This window comes from Channa argus, chromosome 4 (assembly GCF_033026475.1).
Source record: "Channa argus isolate prfri chromosome 4, Channa argus male v1.0, whole genome shotgun sequence".
NCBI classification, from domain to species: Eukaryota; Metazoa; Chordata; class Actinopteri; order Anabantiformes; family Channidae; genus Channa; species Channa argus.
This window is the reverse complement of record NC_090200.1, coordinates 12,932,069-12,953,875: the sequence shown is the minus strand read 5'-3', so window position 1 is coordinate 12,953,875 and position 21,807 is coordinate 12,932,069. Positions and strand designations below refer to the sequence as shown.

Sequence of the window (21,807 nt, the reverse complement as noted above, 5' to 3'; positions counted from 1 at the left end):
CACGATTAAATCATTAGCTCTTTTAACATTGACATTATGTACTGATTAGAAATCTCCCACATACATGGTTGGATTTCTATTAATTGCATCTTTTACTTACTGGTTGTACTAAAATCAAAAGGAGTTGTTGTTGTAGGCAGTGCAGTTGTTTTTGGGCAGGGCTCAATGATTCTGATAATATTTCCATCTCGTCCACAAACAGCAGTGATACAGGTGTTATTTCCATCATGTGTAAGATAGATTGTTTCTCCAGGCTTGTATATATGTCCCCCATATATACAAACGCAATCTGCAAAACAAAGTGTATTACAGATTTTTATATGGATTAAATAGTTATAATGTTGTTCTTTCAATTAAACTATATGACATTAAAGTTTAAAGACAACTGAAACAATAATAATAATAATAATAGCCATCATAAGCATAGCCATAATTATGTTTTTCTAATTCACCTATGGAGATGCACTTCACTGTTGCCGAAGAACAAGAACTGAAAAGTAATTGAAAAAAGAAAGATCTGTGTCAAAAATATCTTGACTCATGATGAATTGCCTTACCATACTCTCTATTGGGATTATTTTCACAATTATGTAATATGAATAATATAAAGCTGAAAAGTGTCCTACCAGCTTTTACAGTGTTGATTTGTAGGCATAATCTCCCCGTCATTATAATGCTTCCCATCATCATCGTAACAGCCACATTCCTCCTTTGAAACACACTTCATGGTAGATTCTTCCAAATAAGATCGTTCAGGTGGGCAACTAGGATAACAGCCTTAAAAAGATAAATGTAGCTTCATTTAAAAACCAGAACAAACAAGTGCACATAAAAAATGTTTTATAAATCCTATAAACAACTTTGAGCGGTGGTGGTCAAAAATCAAAAACATCTGTAAGCACAACTAAGTGTACTCGTTGGCCTTAAGAGAGAACCTGCATGGTCACTTACACCTCGGCGATTAGTAAGAGCCCTAAACAAACATCTTGTACATTATCCCTTTTATTTCATTTGTACCTTCTAATGGTGGAATTGTATTGTAGCAATTTCCTGAAGGATTCCTGCACGTCTTCATGCATGGTTTTCCACAAGGCTCATAGTGCCATTCACACTCTCCATCAGGGTTGTAATAATCACAGAACAGAGCTAATAGAACAAAAGCAAGTAATGGAAATATAAAGTCATCTTAAGAATTACATCAATTAATTATAAAATACATAATTATGGTAATTTTTTTATTTCAAACAATTAAACCACTCACGGCAAATTGTGGGAGTTCTCCATTTCACGCAGACTCCAGCCTCATTACAGGCTGCTGCGTAGGCAGCTACAGCTGAGCAGAAACATTCACAATCCCCTCCTGTGTTGCAGGCACATGTATCTCCCACACAGGCATCATAATAATTTTGGGGAGCCACCTTGTTGAAAAAGAAAATGCAAGTATATGTAATTTGTTTATGATGTCATGTGACATTGCTTTGCAGTTTTCTTACCTTTGAGTGGCAGGAAGCAAATACTTCACTATTGATAATGCTGCAGTGTTTTACTGCCCATGCCTGCCTGTGTGAGTACAGACTGCAGGGATCTTTCTGTGTGTTTGCATTGGGACAGGTTGGCGACACTTTCCAGCTGTTTCCAAACTCAAGAGCTTCAACCACAACTTCTTTGCTTCTTGTGGTGAAATCATTTTTGATATTCCCATCGTAATTCCCACACAGACCACAGACTTTGCCCTGGAAACAACGAGAGTTAACTTGTTAATTTGCAGCTAATTTGCAAAATGGCAACCACATTAACATTTATTTGTTTATCTGCTCCCCCACCTTAAATGTGGAGCTGAGTCTGATCATCAATGTTGTCTTCCTATTCCAGATGAGAACAAGACCATTCTTTGCCTCAATGACAAGATATATACCCATAGTGTTGACATGATAGGGTATATCCACCCCTTTGCTTTGTTTGATAACTCTGATATTTTCATCTGATAGAATGATTTCGTTGTTCTAAAAATAAGAATCCAAGGTTATTTTTAATCCTGCAATTGTATTATCAGCATATTTCAAAATGATTATGATAGCGTTATGTACCCCTAAGTAAAGTTTGATAGCAGTGGAGCAGATGCTTTCAGTTGTTCCACATGGGATGCTCTCGGTCAGGACCCTGAAGGTCCCATCCATATCGTCCTCACAGTGATCCTTCAAGATATCAATATTAGTATTAGACTAAGCAGTGACAAATCACAAATACTAAACATAAGTATGCCTTATACCTGAGTGAAGACGTAGCCACAGTCCCCATTAAAAGCAAATTTCTTTTGATCAAAAGTGGTGTAATGCCCTTCTCCATATATGGTACAGGTTCCATCACATTCATTATGTGTACATTCCCATTTCCTGCTTTTGCAAGTGCTGTGATTTAAAAAGATGGTGTAATGTCAACATATTCATGTTAAATCAAAAAAGACACAAAAAGGGAAAGTGAAAGCATTATTGTGAGACAAGATGGCTCACCATGTGTTGCAGTCCACAGTGACAGTTCGTCCAGAATCATACAACTCTCCATTATATGTGCAGGGACAGTCCTTCTCCTCAATACAACCTCCTTTACCATCTGACAGCAGGCCAACAGGACACACACAGCCTGAGATGCACTGTGTACTGACCTATACAATGAAACAGTAATGTATTTATTGTGTAAGTCTGCTGCTTTTATGTACATGCGTAAAAAACAAGTATTGCATTCTTACACATTCTAGACCAGTGTCCAGTGTCTGGCAGCTTTTTTGGCACTCTGACCCCCGATCTCCTGGTTTTGCACCAGAGCAGTTGAAGAAAACCATTGGGTGGACACATGCTGATGACAATTATAGTGTGTTAGAAAGGTGTTGCTCATACTGCTCTTTGTTGTAGAAGTAATTGTATAATGAGCAGAGTGCTGTACCTACATTCATGTATCTGGTTTCCTGTACATCTTAATTCTCCATGATGGCAGAAGCTAAAAAGCAAAGGAAAAAGAGAAATGTTTTTTCTTTTTATTTCTTGTATAGTTTTGCCTAAGTCTAGAATGGTGATTCTGAATTACCTAGACCTTAGGATCTGCAATTCACCTTAAGATTGATATATTTCTAAATTTTAATGTTAACCTATGTAGGCTGGTAGGGTCTGGACAGATTCTGCAACGGACTCGAAGCTGAGCAAACACTTGCGGTCATGCAGACTCTCAGCAGTTCTAGTACACTGTGCATGAGCCAGAAAACTAAACGAGTCTTTTGTTTTTATACATCAAAGATATGTAATGTTAATTTCAATGTCCTTGACACTGTTCATATAGAAAACTCATATATTAAGTCTAATTTCTTTCACATTGTTCAAAACTAAAAAATGAAACTGCTTTTTCTCATTGTTGCTATTCTGCTAACCCTTAAACCCCAATCACATTTGGTTTTAAAATGCTAATCTGGTGATCACATCATTATCATTAAAAGTGCTAAATTCAAGTCAAAATAACCTTTAAAATCTAGTGGGATCTGATAAGTCCACTTGCCAAGTGGTCTGGGACATGTCTGACCCCATATTCTTTGTAGTGTAAATGTTCTGATTTCTGTTTGCCAGAAAATGCATTATTTTCTTAATAAAGTACTTGTACTTTTAAATTTAAAAATATTGTCAGTAACTCTTCAACTTAAGTTGACTTTTACTGCATGTTGTTCCCCATCTCTCTATTCTCTCCTTTCCTTTTATCTTGCTACCATCAGTTGACTAATGCCCATAATTTACAAAAAATAAAAATATTAGGTCACCTTTCACTTTAAATAATTAAAATCCTTACCAAGTTTGTCCATAAAGTGCGATGATCTGCCCAGGTTGCACCACAGTGTCTCCCGCATGACAGGAGCATTGTGAGGCTGTCACACACTCTCCCTTCTCATTTAGAAATGTTCCTTCAGCACAGCCACAGCCATCAAGTGGAGTAAATTCTATCTCACAAGTCAATTCTGACTGACTAAGAGATCGACAGGTGCGACCACAGCTTGTCATTTGGTAGTCATACACAAAAGTAGAAGGGCAGTCAGATGTGTATTTCTCTGTTGAAATGAAATCAGTTTACTGTTTAATGTTTGAATACTACAAATATATAGTAGTGTAAATACACAGTTGAGTTAAACTTACCACACATACTGTCTCTCCATCCATTCAGAAAGACACCTGCAGCAGCACATACATGGACATAGGAGGATATGGCAGCACACATGCACTCTTCACTGTTTTCACAGGCACAAGTGTCATAAATGCAAGACTGTAAAAAGAAGAAACAACAAACTTGATTAATAGTAAATTAGTGTAAAATACATAAACACTACAAAAAGAGCTTGTTGCTTACATCTTGATAGACTTTTGGGTTGACTTCAGAATGACACTGAGCAAAAGTTCCATTTGGGTCTGAGAGCATGGAGCACCAGTGCTTTGCATATTTCTCTGCAAAAGCAAACACACCTATTTAGTGGTACAGTTTTGTGAAGAAGGATAATAAAAGAATGGAGCATAATGTCTGTGACCTACCTTTGTCTATGCTCAAAGTACAGGGGTCTCCAAGCATGTTTACCACATCGGGGCAGTTAGTTTTGGTCTTCCATGTGTTTGCAAATGTCCCAGCAGTTCCCTCAGTCAATCCACATGTGGTTCTGAAGTCATCAGCTTCAATATCATTAAAATCTCCACAAAGACCTGGACAAACGTGCAAAAACTTTGAGTTAAAGCTTTAAAAATACTTGATGCAAAAACTGGATACTTTTTATTATTCCGGAAGTGAGGTAAAGCATTTAAACACACCACTGAGGATTCCTTTATTGGAAACACTGGCTCTGATGTGGAGCTGCATAATGGGCGTGAGCTGAATCTCAAGATCTAACCCATAGGTTGTGTGGATTACAATAAAAAATGTAGATGGGCTGAAGACTGTTGCATCATCTGCAGGGAAAAACATGTTCGAGTGGAATTAGGAGATGGTTTTATTTAGTGTTGTGATTTTAGAGGAGGATATAAACCAAGCAAAAGTCACTCACTGAGGTAAAGAGGCAGTTGAGACATCAGAGTGTTATAAAGGACCTGTCCATTGTCTTGAACTACAATCATCTTTAGTGGAAAAAAATTAAAAAATAAAAGTTCATGAAAAAGGCATGGTGATGTCTCTATGTTATTAGGAGTAAACCACAAAATATTTTGTAATTATACCGTTTGATATGGGAGTAACACAGTGACTGCAGCCAGACAAGTTGATTTATCAGATTTTTCACATTTCACCAGGTCACCGAGGACAGTGAAAGTCCCATTAGTTTCCTAAAATAGAAAATAAAATGCACAGTTGTCTCTCTTACACACAGTTTAGTATGGTACATAATGTGAATAAATAGATCAGAGGTATAAACTGAGGGTCCAAAAAGATAAAAAAAGGTTTTCTAATCAAAAACAAAAAAAGGAGCAGTATACAGCACCAATAGTTGTTATAAATACTGTAACAAACCAATCAGCAGACTGTTTTTGTTTGTGTGTTTTCCGGTGTGTGTGAGTGTATAAATCACTTCATCTTGGTGTCATATTTCCCCCCAGTCATTCTGACAGAGCTTGTAGACAAGTTGAGCTTTTATTGCTTTGGAACTATCTAGAGCTCCAGCTTGACATTGTCACTGGCCTTGTTTTACGTGTGTTGTGTCTCGCCCACTGATCCTAATAGTGATTTGACTGATGCGTTTCATTCAGTCTGTGAACAGATAACTAGTTGGCTAACATGTAGAAGCAGCAAAGGACACAGAAATGTTTTTAGGTAACCTCAGCACCCCCGATCCAAGAATGGAGGATATTCTCTGGGGGGAGCTCTGGAAAAGTAGGTTGACCATGATTACAAATGCCATAGTGATCTCCAAGATACCATAATTTGAACAGGAGGTTCCTCCAAATGATGTCATCTAGAAGCGTTTTTTAGTTACATAGAAATAAGGAGATACTATAATGTAGGGAAGTTGGAGGAAAGTTTAATGGCATTCATTTAGACGTACTTCTTAAACTAGATGCAAGAGAAGTGATTTCAGTATCAGTGAAGGCATCCTTTAAATATTATAGAATTATAATTATCTATATTCTTCATCCTTTTTGAACTTCACCCAGTGATAAATGTCGGGACTGTTTGGTTATTTTAGATAAATATATCTAGATATAGGGAGATAGGGAATGTAATAGTAATAGGGAGTTTATAAGTGACTTTGCTGTTATAGAGATACATTCATGAATTTAACTCAGTTATTGGTTTATTAGGTACACCAAGCCAGTACCATACGTATCATGTGTCCACTACTATGTTGATATTAGCAAATATTCAAACTTGATTGACAGCTCTAGATTGAATGCCTCACCTTGGACAGAACATAAGAGCAGTCTCCGTGGAAAGTGTAGGTTTTAGCATCATAGGTGGTAATGTGTGCACCACCCCTTATGGAGCAGACACCAGGACAGTCCATATTCTTACAGCTCCACTGACCCTGAGCACAGATGCTGTCAGAAGAGTTTAGTTAGTTCATCTGGATAGATCATCTTAAATAAACTTTTTTGTGAACGTAACATTAGACTGAAAAAACTCACCAATGTTGACATGTTCTTGAATAGGATTCCCCAGGTTTGTATGAGTCGCCATTGTGTAAGCAGGAGCACTGGTCGACAGCAATACACCCTCTTTGTGTGATGTCATCAAAGACAGTCCCTTGGGAGGAAACACATAATATGATATTGTACTTTCACTAGCACTTTACAATTTCTTAATAACTGTGTAATACTTGAATAACAGTTTAGAAAGAAGAAGGTAATATGGGATAGTAACAAGGTGAAGGAGGGTAGTATTTGGTTTATAATGATAAAACGGGACTAATATGTGGATAACAAAAAAACTATTAAGGTAATATGGCATTATTAACACATTGGCAATAATGTGGAAACACCATGAAACATCATGAGCTACAGCAATTGCCTTGAAACACACTTGAAATAAATAAATAATAAATAAATAAAGTTTCTGAATAATAACCCTGAAACAGAGCTCTGAAATGCAAAATTATGTGGTTGTACTTAGTGAAAAACATATAATAGGAGAGCTATCCTTTCTAATGCATTACAATATTTAATGTAGGACAGACATTATAGGCAGTAGTCCTTCCTCAGTGTGCCTCCAAACCATCAACAGGAAATACAAATATCAAGGAAGTATGTAGCCTATCAAATGTCACATCCAACAAAGAGGCATAACATTATGACCACCTGTGCAGTTTAATGGAATCCAATACAGTGGCTCTGCCATGAATACTACTTTAACAAGGCATTAAATTGCACGCTGGTCATATTGTTATACCTGATCGGTTGTTCATAACCTTCTTATTCGTCTTAAAGTCATAATCAAAAACATTATTCGGTTAAATTGAACAAAGAAAAGTACAGCAAGTCACGATTTATAGGAAACAACAAAAGTTCATTTAAGCCAAAATGCATTAAAGTTCAAAAAATATATTTATAATTGCATCTTTTTTTCTGTGTTACCACCACAGTGTAGAACCTGAATAACATCAATCCCAATAAACTACAGATTATTGACTGTGTGAATAAACAAATAATAATGCCTATCAGTAATGTTTATGGTTATGACTTTCAGAGGATTAAGTATTAGCATGCTTCCAGTAAGACTGATACTCTTGCAGGCATTGCAAATTATTTTTTATTAGGGGCCCACAATATGCAACAGGTGACATGGAAAAATATACTAAATATACTAAATAAATAAACAAAATGTAATTGCCCCTTTTCTCGATTAATAAAACTAAATAATTTGTGCACAATATTTTAAACAATCATTACATTTAAAAAAGCAACACTGTTTAATGGGCAAAAGTCTGACCGATTTACTATAAGAAGGTCACATTTTATTTAGAAGTTGCTATGTTTCTTATGCTACTCAGCGTAGCCGGAGGGTAAATCAAAGACACCACTGATGGTGCGTTTCATTTACTGCGGAAGTTAGATGTCAGAGTTCAAAATTACCAGTCGACCGTATTCCAGCTGACCAGCTAGTTTACCCTCACAATACCAGCTCTAGGTTAACAGCACCTGTTTCTAACAACGTTCTATGCACGGCTGCTTCACAATAAGAGCTACAGTAGCAGATGTTTTGACTATTGGATGCTTTTAATGTGAAGGAGCAAGGAAATGTTTTGTTATCAGAGAAGATTTTCCTACCAAGGTTTTCCGCAGTCTTTACCAGAATTTACAGCAGGTTGAAAACTTTTCTAAACTGTAAGGTATCAGAACCTGTGTCCTCTGTGAGTCTGTCAGTAGTCATGGTTAGAGCAGTGTGTTTTTACTTCAGAGGATAGAGAGCTAACGTCCAGGTCTGTCTGATGGATGATAACCAGCCATTAACAGCAAACATCACCTGGTGTCAGGTAACTATCACTGTATTTTACTTTTGCAAACGCACCTTGAGCACACACCAGGAGACTTAAGGCATCCGTGTTTTAGTAGTCTAAACAAAGTTCGCAAGTATAATTACCTTCATACATTGTACAGTACACTAATTGACTTACAGTTGTGTTGAGATCTCAACTGTTATAAAAACGGACTTTTTCAGGAAACACAAAACCAACCAACACTGATTGTGATAAAGGATAAACTTGTAGACTGATTGTTGGCCTGTATTAAAAAAAATGCTATTTACACAACATTTACGTTAATTTTCATTTATATAGCCTTTTATATCCATTACTGCATTTGAATATTGATTTGCATGAGTTGTAAGTTGTATTCTTCAATAAAATGTTCACATAGCTTAACTCTACGTTGCGTTTGTCTTTCAAAGTAAACAACAACATATAATGTATAACTGCAACAGACAACAGAGCTGGTGGTAAAAGTAGCACACGGTCTGGTTTCCCTCGGCATGACAGCGGACGTTATATTTCAGATCCTGTCAGAACTGGGCTGTGTCCGCTGTCTCACCTGGACGCTTCCCACGGTGGTGAAAACGTCCGATCAAATAGACGGACCACATATTATAAAGCTAAAGGTACTAAAACGTAATTAGGTATTGTAATAGCGGTACTTGATAGTGATGCGTCGTTCGCGTACGATTCGGCTCTAAGACCCTATTGTTTGTAGTGAAGAGCCCAGTCGCGTCGGGAAGAGCAGAATCTTCCGCCGCTCCTGCTCAGCTCGACTGAGAAGTCAGGTCGACAGAGGCGGGACCTTATTTTGAGGGGCACACCATGCGGCCAATCACATGCGAAGACAGACTAGGCTCATACCATTATGTGAAAGAAGGAAGGCGGCAGACGTTTCATTATGTTATGACTTTTGCCTTTAGGTATTTGATTTGTTTGCTGTGATTCTGTGGTTAGTTGTTTATTTAAAAATTTGATTAAAATGTTAAACAATAGTAACTGTGGTTTTTTTGTAAAAAAAAAAAACATAAAAATAAGGCTTTTAGGAAAGAACTGAATAAAAAATAGCTTACTAACACAAAAACCATTCATAATTGCTAAATTAGGCTAAAATGTAAGGCTCCTAGTGAATGAGGAGCCATTTGGGAGCTGTAAAAGCTGGTACTTTTAAGTGCCTTGGACTTTGACTTATTATGTTTCACAAGGCATTGACAACACAAGTACGGGAAAGAAGACTGAGAATGGCTTCTGAAAATTCTAAGTCGTTCGTACAGAAGCCGAGTACGATCATAGGTGCTATTATCTATTTTTATGCCGTTATCTCGTGGGGAGGCGGTAACTCTTTTGGTAGAGTGGCTGTCTACCGACCCTAGGGTCTAAGGTTTGCGCCCCTCACTTCCCCATGTCGAACTGTCCCTTGGGACGACAAAGAACCCCCAACAGCCCATCATCATCCCCAGTCGTGCAGTGCTGGTCCCAAGCCCGGTAGAAATTGGGGAGGGTCGTGAAAGGAAGGGCAAACCCGGCTTAAAAAAACGGTGTCAAATCAACATGCGGACAAATGATCCGCTGTGGTGACCTTAAACTCACAGGATAAACCAAACGGACAAAAAACAAATAAAATAAAAAAACTTGTGATAACAAGAGAATATTTTTAATTTTCTTGGCTTCCGTAGATCACGTCCAATGTCTGATGCATCAAAGTTTGTGTAATAATACGTGATTGTGGTTTTCCCAACACCCCCATCACCATCACTACTAATTCATCTTACACCCTGCTTTTGGAATTTCCATTAAAATTGCTCTTGTAATTAATCACCCCTTCCAGGTTATTTAGAAGACACTCTAGTCTGAAAGACACTCGTGATTAAATCTGGTTATTCAATATTTGTATCGATATACAATTGCTAAACAGCTGATTAAACTATAACTTTAGTTTCTGTCATTACAGTAACTTAACAGAAAGCCTTACCAGGTGGACAGAAGCATCCATCTATGCAGTGATCCTCACACACGTGGCTTCTCTTGGGGTTGCTGCAGGTGTCAATACAAGGACTACCACATTCTTTAAACTCCATGTTGAATGGGCATGTTTTTCCTATTCACACAACACAAAGAAATTTCAAAATAACACAGTGATTTAGAAAAACACCTGCAATGGAAACATCAAATTTAAAATGCGCATTTTCTTCCTGTTCTTACCACACATTTCTGTGGTCTCCCATCTCTGTGGTTTGCCGCCTGTGTGAGCACACTGACGGGAGAACTCTGAGATGGTCGAACACAAGCACGAAGCACTGCTGCTGTTACAGCTGCACAGGTCCTTCACACAGGCTTTGATGAAGGCGTCGGTATCAATCAAGTTCTGACAGCTGAGGAATGCAGGTCCTGACAGCAGGTTCTTGCAGAGCTCATTCTGTGGATCAAAACACAAAACCCATTTAATATGTCGACTAACTAGATTATATGTTAAAAAAAATATGTTAAAGTAAGTTGTGATGGAAAATTAAGTATGATTAAATGATTGACATTTTTCTCTTAACATTTTACCTAGTTATAATGACAACTTCTACTCAGTGTACTTTTGAAGGCTGTTGTTCAAACTTTCTCTCATATACATGTTTTGTCTTGAACTGTTTGCAGAACTGTCTAACAGCAGACCATGCCACACTGTAGTGACCCAGAGTCACTCCATGCTCAGATGTTCTTATCAAAGTGCTGAAAAGAGAAACGGTTTCCATAAAAGGAGAAAAGGGCTAGGAGCAGCAGCCTTAGGGTGGAGAATGTTCTGCCCATTAGCAGAAGGTTATAAAACTAATGTGTGATGTATGAAGTTTAGAAGTGCATAGGATGAAGACTTGAAACTCTGTTGATGGACTTCTCTCTTGCAAGATAATAAAACCCTAAAGGAAATGCTGGATGTTGAAGCTTCTTTACTGATTACACATAAGTGTCGCAGACCAGAAATTGTCATTTTTTCATGACATAAATGCATTTTCATATACCTGATTAGAGCAAATCTGTGTAGTTGAAGAAATTTCTTCACAGCTTTCAGTAGGACCACTGACTTTCCAGATCTCCCCATAATCTTCAGATGACACTTCAGATAAAAAAAATGGTTTAAACAAATTAAAAAATTGATTTTGTCAATTACATAATTATAAGGTTTATTATTTCGTGAGTATAGTACCTGTTTTAACAAACTCATCATAAATCTGGACTCCGTTAAAGTCACCACACAGGCCACAGGTCTCATTCTTAAATTTTGCATCCAGCTCAACCTTAAAACCACATGAAAACGTGTGAAAAGCTGAAAAACTGTGACATGTTCTCATTAACATTTACCATGTACTGCATTCAAAAGAAATTTCAGTTCTGTCTGAGATTTTAAATTGTGGCACAAACAATGGGTACAAAACATTTTGATTCATCTACCTTTTCCCTTATTGCCATTTTCCTTTATTGCCATTCCAAAACACATTTTTTACTTAAATAGCACTGACCTGAATTAATCATACTACAATCGGATACATGACAACACTGTGAATGTGACTAAACATACCCAGAGGGAGTCTGCTTGATTCCACATCACAACCAAACCCAGCTTTGCTTCAATTTTGACGTATGAGACCGATCTTTTAATGGAAATGCCGGCTTTGATGAATGGCATAGTGACACTAAAGGCAACAAAAAGACATTAACAACCATTGTAATCAGTAGCTCGGACAGCAATTAAAATATCAACAATATCCAAACATACTTACAGTTTATCATTGACTTTGATGGAAGTGCCATTTAATTCCACAATGACCCCCTCCAGTCTCATAGTGACCTTCTTTATGGTGGCAACCCCATTAATCTCCTGCCGCTGGAGCTGGATATTGAAAGTCTCATAGCTGCTTTTACAATGGGATGCAAAGATGTAGTTACAAGTGAAGGGGAGCTGGAAGAAATCTCCATCGAAAGTCCTAAAATGGTAGTTTCCCCATGTACTGCAGAACTGGTTGTTGTGTGAGGGTCTCACTTCTAGATTGAGAACAGAGTAGCAATCATTAATACTGAAGATCAAATTTGAAAAGATGTTTGGTTTATACTTCATTGTTAAAAAACAAATTACCTGTAATTATTGGCACTTTAGTCACTGTCTGAATCATAACTTAAAAGAAAAAAAAGACATTTTTATAGTGAATGAATATTAATGTACTGTCAGAAAAACACAATATTTTTATTCATCAGTCTCCGCAGGAATTTGCCATGTTGTGATTCAAGAAATCCCCATGAAATCTGTGCAACCTTGTAATTTAAACATCATCAAACATTGAAACTTTAATCACAAAATCTGACATTTTAGCGCAAAACAATCACTAAAAGTCCTAAAAAAACTGATCTGTGATTTAGTACATTCCTAAGAAAATTCAAAACCCCACAGATTAATTTGATTGAATGTTCTTCTCAGGATAGGGTTGTGCTGCATCACATTAGTAAAGCTGGATAAAGTTTTATTTTAGCAGTCTGTGCTGTATGTAGCTCTTGCTGTGTCCCATTGATGGTACATACCAGTGCTGGCTGCAGATAGTCCGAGGCAGAGGGTGAACCATGGTATCACCCATTCAAGAAGCATCATCCTGGCTATGCTCATCGTCCCTGTCCTGACAGAGATGGTTGATCCAACTGTTACCACACTACCAGAGTTATCTTATATACTGGTCCATATGTTTGCAGTCTAGGAGGGGTAACAACATCCTTTTTGAATGTAAACTTTTGTGGTTTTTGTACAAGAAGTTACACCCATATAGTTGTTTTTCTTCTGTGTTACCAAGTGAACTATTAATCACGCTTAGGTAATATGTCTCTGCTTTCATATTCAGTCTACATTAACATGAATGAGACATTTTTAAAACCATATCAACCTACTTTAGCACTTGTGTGTTTCAGCAGTGTAAATGTATACTTTCATATGTTCAGTATGAGAATAAAAACATTTTCACAAACAAAATTAAGTGAAAATCAAGATTAGAGAGTATCACTATGGATGTTATGAAATAAATACACAAATTTAGGAGTTAGAAATATTTTTTAATGATTAACATACACACATACACTCTTTAAACCAGGTAGTGAAAAAGAATAGCACAGGTTGTGCAATACATTTTAGATCCTTGATTACCGTCATCCTCTGCTTGCAGTGTCAACTTAAAGTATCATGAAGTTAGAACCATTTTCAACTGTCAATGCTCCAACTCTCTGTGACAAGGTACTAATGGCAATGGAGTCAGTTGTTGTACAAGATTACCAGCATTTTATTAAAGGAGGGGGTGACTGAATCCTTTCTTCGTGGGGTGTTCAAAAATGTTTGAATGCAACAATTAGTGCTTAAATTGTGTACTCAAATGAAATAAAAACTAGCCTTAAATTAGAGTGTACACACATTTTTAATGTGCATCTACTGCAGGGGTTTACATAAAAATATTAAGTTACAAACCCCTTATGTAGAAGTCCCCATTTGGGACTTTGTATAAATATAGAATAAATGAGAATAAAAGGATTTAATAATTATTAGAAGATTACATTTGGTTTTAAATAGTTCAGTGACAGCAAAGAGTATTTGGATACGGGTGATAATTTGTGGAGTATTTTGTAGTATCGGTAACGAAATGATCAGGACATACAAACTTTAAATGAAAAAGTGAAAAACAACAGCACAGGTTGTGCAATACATTTTAGATCCTTGATTACCGTCATCCTCTGCTTGCAGTGTCAACTTAAAGTATCATGAAGTTAGAACCATTTTCAACTGTCAATGCTCCAACTCTCTCTCACTTCCAGTGTCAACGTATAATACCATTTAGTTTAAGTGGTTCAAATGCTCCAACTCTCCATGACATGGTACTACTGTCAATAGAGTCAGTTGTTGCACCAATATTGTTAACAGCAAATTATTTAAAACCTTTTTTTAATGTGAAAAATTAAATTTATCATTCTATGAAAAAATGTGTTTCCAACAATGTGAGTATATTTCTCAATGTAAAGTTGTCATTGCTTTGGTTAAAAGCGCTATATAAAGAGTGTAAAGAACTTGATCATCTATAGTTCAAAATATTATAGAAACTTGGAGAATCTGGAGAAATCTCTGTATGCAAATGATAAGGTAAAAAAATCCTTATTATATTGCTGTAACCTTGGGGCCCTAGACAGCGCTGCATCAAAACAGACACAATTCTGTATTGGAAACCCTACATGTTGTCAGGGACCCCTCTGAAACCCATTGTCAGTGAACACAGTTTGTCATTGTATCTACAAATGCAAGTTAAAACTCCCCTATATATATCCAGAAACCCTGTTGCCTTCTCCCTCCCCAAGCTCATGTGAAATGGATTGAGATGAAGAGGAAAACTACAACTCTAGTCTGACTAGTAAAAAAATATGTATATATATATTTTGGAAATCATGGACATTTTGGCCTCCGTGCTAAAAAGAGGGGGGCAATCTGAGTCTTTTTCATTGCACAGTTCAGAAGCAGTAATCTGTAATGGCATAAGTAACATACACATCTATGAAGACACCATTAATGATAAAAGAAATGCTGCCACCCATGCCATTTTTTTCAGTGAAGGCCTAGTTTTTTTTTCAGCAAGACAATGCCAAACCATACTCTACTATCATTACAACAGCATCGCTTCGTAGTAGTAGGTCCAGGGGTTAAACTGGCCTGCAGCTGCTTATTTTTGCTTGTAAAATTGTAGGAATTGGTTCCTTCCCTTTGTTTGAGTTAAAATGTGCTGGAATTACATTCAAAGTGAACATATATTATTGTAGCATTAACAATGATAGGTTAACGATTTGCAAATTCTTGCTTGGATATTTTTACTTTTAGTATTTTACAGTTTCCTAACTTGTCTGGAAATGGGATTCGTATGTAAGAAGATGAGAAGATATAATAATCCATGTCTTATGTCATTAGCATAAGTATGGTGCATAAATAGAATAACATTTAAATAAAACCCTAGGATTCTAAAGGAACATCAAAAAACAAATACATCAACATATCAAATAGCAAACAAATAAAAGGATAGACAATAATTGATACATCATCAGTTTTATTGATGCAAAGGAAGTTTTTGAAAACAAATTATAGCAACTTTATAGCAGAACCTAAATATGCCTAAGCTCTTAAATCATACACCATAAAAGAAGAGAAACACCATGTAAGACTGTAAGTACTACATAATAGTTTGTAAAAAGGAAATACCTCCTCAAAAGATAAAAGAGATACTACGACACCAATGTGTACTGTCATCATGAGAAATTATCTTGACCTGGCTCCTCACAAAAAATAAAAACAGTGACGAGAGCTAGTCTGCCCATACAAAGATTTAGTGTCCAAGGTTCTTATTTATCAAACAAAGCATATTTTGATATTTTATCACAATTTAGCATCATGGCCTTAAAACACAAAGGCCTTAATGTAACCCTCTTCCTGGTAAAAAAGATTTTTGACTACACGTGATATATTGACAACATTTCTGATTTGGTCTAATTTATCCTACAGTGGTTGATATTGCTTACTGACACAAAGGTGTGTATTTGAAAATACAATCTCTAATATATCCTGAGAAGTTTACGAAGGTTTATCTTTGGAAATATTAATGATGATGATCATGATCATGATCATGATCTTTGTGTGTATTTTCATCACGTTTGTTTCTGGTACTTTCAGTACATTTAGCGACCTGGCAGCCGCACTTGTCAACTGAAATGTAGGAGTATTTTATCTTGCTGCCATCAGAGCAAATCATCTCCACTTTCTTCTCGCTCGTGGCCATTTCTTGACAGCATGAGCATGAATGCATCAGACTGTTGCTCTCTGCAGAGTACCTGTAGATACAGTTTTAGAGAGGATCAGTGTCAGTCAAATGTTCAATATAAACAAACTTTCATCTCGAGAAATACTCTTCACATGCAAACTGGACAGGTGATTTTACCATAATTATAACTTTAAGTAGTTTGTGATCATTATCACTTGGATAATTTGTAGAAAACCTTACATGGATGAGGATGCTCCACAGGATCCTTCACAGGCTGTGATTTCCACTGGCACAACTGACTTGCAGTTCTTTGTCTGTAGGTAGGTGGTGCTCCTGTTCATTTGACAGTTGTAACGAGGAGTACCTGGGAATGAAACATGATTTTCTTAAAATATCTGTTTTATTAGCAGTACGACTGCAATCAGTTGCAAAATACAAAGGAAACATCTATACGTGGAAGGGTGTTAAAATGTTCAGCTTTTGAACTTTTACAAATGTATTTGGGTCACCACGTAAGACTAAATGAGTAATCAAATAAAAAACTAAACAATATTTTGATTTATAATAGAAAAATAACTTATTTTATCCCCAGAACTGATCCTCCTCCTGATCCATATTCATTATAGGCAATGAGTAGAGCCAATCTTTCAATTGACTGGAGAACTAAAATGCATAACTATGCAATCTGAATGAGGTTTTTGAATGTGTACATATATATTTGAGTAATTGCATTTTCAAAAAATACTAAATATAGTGGAATCTGAATTTATATTTTCAACTCATACTTACAAGTACTGCAACATCCTTTCATGTCAGTTTTTACAGTTCCCTGTAACATAAATAACATGGTCTGTAAAAGAAATGAGACTGACAAATACTGAATAACACATTATACTTTTGATGTTACAAACCAATATTCTGTACTTATTTCAGCCCATTTACTGTTAATACTTATCCGCCATGCAGTGTCCATTTTATCCTACGATAATACGTTAGTAGATTTAAAGTCCTCAAGTGTTTTAGCTGGTCAAAATTGTTTACATGTGCAAGCTTATCTCACAAATGTGTAATTCATTTTATTATTGAAAAATAATACAAAACAGAAAAAGAAGACTATGATTCTTGTCATTCATATATATATTTTTTTGTCCTTTCAGCTTATCCCGTGAGTTCACGGTCGCCACGGTGGACCATTGTACGCATGTTGATTTGGCACAGTTTTTATGCCGGATGCGCTTCCTGACGCAACCCTCCCCAATATTTACCGACCTTGGACCGGCACTGCACAGCTGGGGATGGGAATGGGCTGTTGGGGGTTCAGGGTCTTGCCCAGAGACACTGTATCTCTGTTATTAAATTTTCCGTAGTGTTATTTTTTATTTTCTCCTCTACTTCAAGTTATGTAGTTTTAGTTTATTTCAGTGCAGTAGTTTTAGTGTATGAATAAATGTTAGTTTTTATTTTAATCTTTTTTTACTTGGTATAAACGTTGTTCTGTAAAACTTGGCTGTGGGCTCTACTTTAACTTCCATATTTACCTCCTCCAGTTTTGCTCTATAGCCAAAAAAGTCATTTCTTGTGTTTTGTTTCACACAAAAATTAATATCAATTTCAGTTTTATTTTTATATTTAGTTCATTATTTCGCTTTATTTATAATTTTGTTTCTGTTTTAGTTTCAGTTAACTATGATGACCTTGCATTTGAAACAAGCCAATTCTGAATGTTTAAATCTTCTAAGATACAATTTGGCAGAAAAGTGCACTGAAAATGTGCTGATGTCAGTACAGAGTTAACAGGACATCTGGGTGCTAGAAATATATCTATGCCAGTTTCAAGACTGGATTATACTCACAGGAACACAGTTGTCAGGATCAAACTCTGGACATGTTGTTTGGTTTTTATAAATGATCAAATCATCCTTCACCTTCTTGCAATCATATGTGGTACATTTGTCACCTGGGGGTGACCAGGACTGAGAGGGCTGTCAGAAGGGTAAAAGAGTTTAATTAGAAACCATTTTTTATTTAATTGTTACTAATAACACATTATATCTTTACAGACACAGAATCTGAATCTGTAATTTCTACACTTTTCTTACATCAATAATTATGGAGCCTGTGGAGCCTGGCATCTCCAAAACACAGCTTGTCTTTTTACATGATCCACAACATTGTTCGGGTTGTTGTTCATAGACAAAGCCCTATTTGGGAAACAAATATGGAAATCAATACGATAAGCAGCCTTAATCAATTAGATGTATACATAATTAATATCTGATGTTATTTACACATTATATATAACCTTAACAATAGTTTCATCTAAATAACAAAAAGAAAATATAATTCCTCCCTACTCCCAAGTGATATCTAGCCATTCTAACAATTTGTTTTTTGTGCAAAGGTTTCAGAGTTTTCAACTGTGAGGTTTCTACCACCACTCAAGCTGATGTAAATGAAAACACTTTTGTGGTAAAAACATCACCATCAATCCCTGGACACAATATTCCCATTACTGTGGATAATATTCACAGCAGATTCTCAGTGGCTATTTCTAGAAGCACCACAAACTAAATTAAATCAATTTTTCTTGTAATGTAAAGGCAGAGGTTTCAAACCTGAATCATTAAAGCAAAAATATCTATGTGAGTGGATCATATCAGCTTTGTATTTTAACCTTTTAAGCATAACCATGATATCATAAGTCAGCACCTCCATTCAAATAGATATCGTCTAAGCACACATCTTGTGGATTTGGCCAAGTAAAACATATCATTTAATCATTTAGTGTGACAGCTTCAAATCCTAATTATAAATTGTAAAACCGTACCTTTGGACATTCTTTGACACACTGTATTTGATGACACTCAATGTTGTTCAGCTTCTTGTCAGGATCCACAGTGTTAGTACAGAGGCAAGTTTCACATAGGTTTTTGGAGAAATTCACACCAGGCTGTAAACAATCAAATTTAAAGTCTCAACCAATCTCATATAAAGAACAGCAAAATAAACTGTTACTGACTACAGTGAAAAGAAAGAAAAATGGTGAGATATAATTCATGATCTTATAATCACACCATATTTAAGAATATTAGTAACAGGTTTACACATTTAAAATACAATTTACCTTGTACTCAGTACCATTGAAGACACAGACGCCTTTGGGTACTAGATACATAAAAGTTAAAAAAATATTATCATACCAATGGCCCATGCTTAGTTTTCTGGGTGAGTTTGTGAGTCTTTACACACTAATACTATAATAAATCAAACAATTATTCAGAACTTACCACAGCTGTAAGATGGGCAGCATTTAGCATTTGACATTTTAATATCCAACTTAAATCCCAGTTCACACTTCTGTGTTGGCAATGTACAGAGACTATTATTACATTCTGTTGGGGAAAATTGTAAATAAATGTTAGGTACAGGAGCTGAAATTTATCACCGTAGCGGTAAACTGGTGATTACTTTTAAAATCCACTTATAGTAGAATATTAATTTTGAAATTAATATTAATCCCAGGATGTTAACTTTTAGTCTAGTTCAGGTTCTATATTTATCATAATACTGAGTACTACACCCCATAATAAGGTGATTTAATTATATAAACTGCCATTATTGATTTTTTATTTCTTATTGCCATTTAATTGTATTTGTTTCTATTTCAAAAATTTGTAGGTGTATTATCACTCACCACATATCTGTGTCTCACAGCAGTCCACTGTGCTCTTCCTCAACACCTCACCTTCCTCTGTACAGGTAATTGTTTTTTGTGTGGGACATGTGAGAGGCCTACACTGAACACTGAAAGTGTCTTTATCACAGACACACTGCTGACAACCACTCTGCCAAGTGTCACCATACTGAAACAGATATTTTTTGTTGTATTAGAGACACGTACACTGTATAAAAGGAGAATTATATTATTGTTTTGTGGAATTTACCTTTTTAGGTTTGCCATCAGGTCCAGTGCAACCTGAAACAACAGCACAGTCAGTTTATCTGTACATTCATTATTTCACAAAGTATTTGATTTTTGTCTTTAACATAGACAATGGTCTTACAGGAGGAGACACAGGTATCAGAGGTTGAGCTAAACAAAGTCAACCCCTCTGGACAGAAACATCCCTCTGTGAATCGGCAAGTTGTGTTCTGGTTTTCTGTTTTTCCTTGGCATTGTTGTGCATACTTTTCATTGTATCTAAATATGACAGTAAGACAACAGTGAGTGATTATTTCAGAAATAAATTTAAGAAGTATATTATGCAACATAGACACAATGTGCAATTTTTAAGCCGTGCTGGCGGCTTGGCTCTAAGTTTAGCAGTGTAAGTGGGTCAAGAAGTACATCAGGTCAAACAACTGTTTCACTGACTGCTGTTAGAGTCTCCACAGTCTGTAAATCCCTCAGAGGATGTTTAAGTGATAATCATAAAGTTAGCATTTGCGATTTTTAATTAAAGTGTCTAAATGACCATGGCATTTGATACATTTTCCCTGAAGATCAGCTGCAATCACTTCTGTAAGCCCTTAATTGTTTGTCTACCTCCGTCATTAAATAAAACTTTGAATGTCTACGATACTTTATGACCCAATAAAAACACTTAACTACATTCCCATTTTTCACAATCACGCTTGTGGTTTGGTGCTAAGAACATTGAAAATAAAACTTTGTGAAAATGGGAGCATGGGAATTATGACCATTTTCACATTTTGCATTTAATTCAAGAACCAGCATTACTGTACAAATTGAAGCCTTGAATTAGAAACCACTTGCATTATTAAATACAATGTATACACAGAACTGAGTGATTACCTTGCATTGCAAGTTGGTACAGCACTTGGCCCACAGGGTTGGTATACTTTATTTGCTGGACATTTATATTCTACAGAATATAAATAAGAATTAAAAAAAGGAGGTTTAGGTATCAGAGTGAGGATAAAATAAACTCAAAATAATAATAAATAATAATAATATTAATAATAATAATAAAAAGAATAAATAAATAAAACGTACCACACTGTCCATTTGTAGCACTCCTCCAGTCTACACAGACTGAAGCTTCAGCACACATTGTGGCGTACACCTGCAGACTGGAACAACCCACGGTGGAATTGGGCATGTGGCAAACATCAAATTTACAGGCCTCATAGAAGTTTTGTGGGTCAATTTCTTTGTGACATTTCTCAAACACCCTTAATGCAAAAATCAAAAGAAAAGTAGAAGTAGTTACTCTGAGTGGCACCAAAAACGAAAAGAAATGTTCATGTTTTATACTGTAAATTCTTACTTGCTTATCAAAATTTCGCAAATTAGAGGTTCGCAGGGTGTTGGTGTTGTTGTTGGTGATGGACTTGGAGAAGGTGGTATGGGTTCACAGTACGTCTTGTTTTCGGCGAGTACATGCCATTTATGTGCCATCTCAGAGCATGAGGGGCTAATCTGGCCATTTGGTAATCTGCAGTCATTTTTCTGGTTATTGTCACAGGTACCTTGTAAAAATAAAGACAGCTGTAACAAATAGTGTTTGG

The 21,807-nt window shown here is 36.1% G+C and overlaps 2 protein-coding genes across 2 annotated transcripts in view; both read right to left on the bottom strand.

Annotated features, from left to right (window-relative positions):
• Positions 1–13,129, bottom strand: part of LOC137125050 (mucin-5AC-like) — a 29,599-nt gene extending 16,470 nt beyond the window's left edge. Inside the window, exons 1-29 of the mRNA XM_067499947.1 lie at positions 13,028–13,129; positions 12,588–12,626; positions 12,235–12,496; positions 12,033–12,147; positions 11,661–11,751; positions 11,476–11,570; positions 10,673–10,886; positions 10,443–10,568; positions 6,633–6,750; positions 6,407–6,545; positions 5,232–5,336; positions 5,063–5,132; positions 4,830–4,967; positions 4,560–4,724; positions 4,381–4,475; positions 4,170–4,296; positions 3,829–4,084; positions 2,945–2,994; positions 2,747–2,853; positions 2,511–2,662; positions 2,270–2,408; positions 2,088–2,195; positions 1,824–2,003; positions 1,494–1,733; positions 1,262–1,418; positions 1,018–1,146; positions 627–777; positions 453–490; positions 101–289 (exon numbers count right to left, since the gene is read on the bottom strand). Coding sequence (XP_067356048.1) covers positions 101–289; positions 453–490; positions 627–777; positions 1,018–1,146; positions 1,262–1,418; positions 1,494–1,733; positions 1,824–2,003; positions 2,088–2,195; positions 2,270–2,408; positions 2,511–2,662; positions 2,747–2,853; positions 2,945–2,994; positions 3,829–4,084; positions 4,170–4,296; positions 4,381–4,475; positions 4,560–4,724; positions 4,830–4,967; positions 5,063–5,132; positions 5,232–5,336; positions 6,407–6,545; positions 6,633–6,750; positions 10,443–10,568; positions 10,673–10,886; positions 11,476–11,570; positions 11,661–11,751; positions 12,033–12,147; positions 12,235–12,496; positions 12,588–12,626; positions 13,028–13,109 — 3,877 coding nt within the window. The 5' untranslated portion in view covers positions 13,110–13,129. The remainder of the gene's footprint in view (positions 1–100; positions 290–452; positions 491–626; positions 778–1,017; positions 1,147–1,261; positions 1,419–1,493; positions 1,734–1,823; positions 2,004–2,087; positions 2,196–2,269; positions 2,409–2,510; positions 2,663–2,746; positions 2,854–2,944; positions 2,995–3,828; positions 4,085–4,169; positions 4,297–4,380; positions 4,476–4,559; positions 4,725–4,829; positions 4,968–5,062; positions 5,133–5,231; positions 5,337–6,406; positions 6,546–6,632; positions 6,751–10,442; positions 10,569–10,672; positions 10,887–11,475; positions 11,571–11,660; positions 11,752–12,032; positions 12,148–12,234; positions 12,497–12,587; positions 12,627–13,027) is intronic.
• A 2,420-nt stretch (positions 13,130–15,549) lies between these two features.
• The window catches only part of LOC137125096 (mucin-2-like), a 28,928-nt gene continuing 22,670 nt past the window's right edge, over positions 15,550–21,807 (bottom strand). The window contains exons 35-48 of the mRNA XM_067500052.1: positions 21,567–21,768; positions 21,293–21,471; positions 21,092–21,161; positions 20,340–20,476; positions 20,220–20,251; positions 19,970–20,138; positions 19,563–19,667; positions 19,400–19,440; positions 19,103–19,225; positions 18,375–18,476; positions 18,129–18,257; positions 17,065–17,104; positions 16,516–16,639; positions 15,550–16,345 (exon numbers count right to left, since the gene is read on the bottom strand). Coding sequence (XP_067356153.1) covers positions 16,114–16,345; positions 16,516–16,639; positions 17,065–17,104; positions 18,129–18,257; positions 18,375–18,476; positions 19,103–19,225; positions 19,400–19,440; positions 19,563–19,667; positions 19,970–20,138; positions 20,220–20,251; positions 20,340–20,476; positions 21,092–21,161; positions 21,293–21,471; positions 21,567–21,768 — 1,685 coding nt within the window. The 3' untranslated portion in view covers positions 15,550–16,113. The remainder of the gene's footprint in view (positions 16,346–16,515; positions 16,640–17,064; positions 17,105–18,128; positions 18,258–18,374; positions 18,477–19,102; positions 19,226–19,399; positions 19,441–19,562; positions 19,668–19,969; positions 20,139–20,219; positions 20,252–20,339; positions 20,477–21,091; positions 21,162–21,292; positions 21,472–21,566; positions 21,769–21,807) is intronic.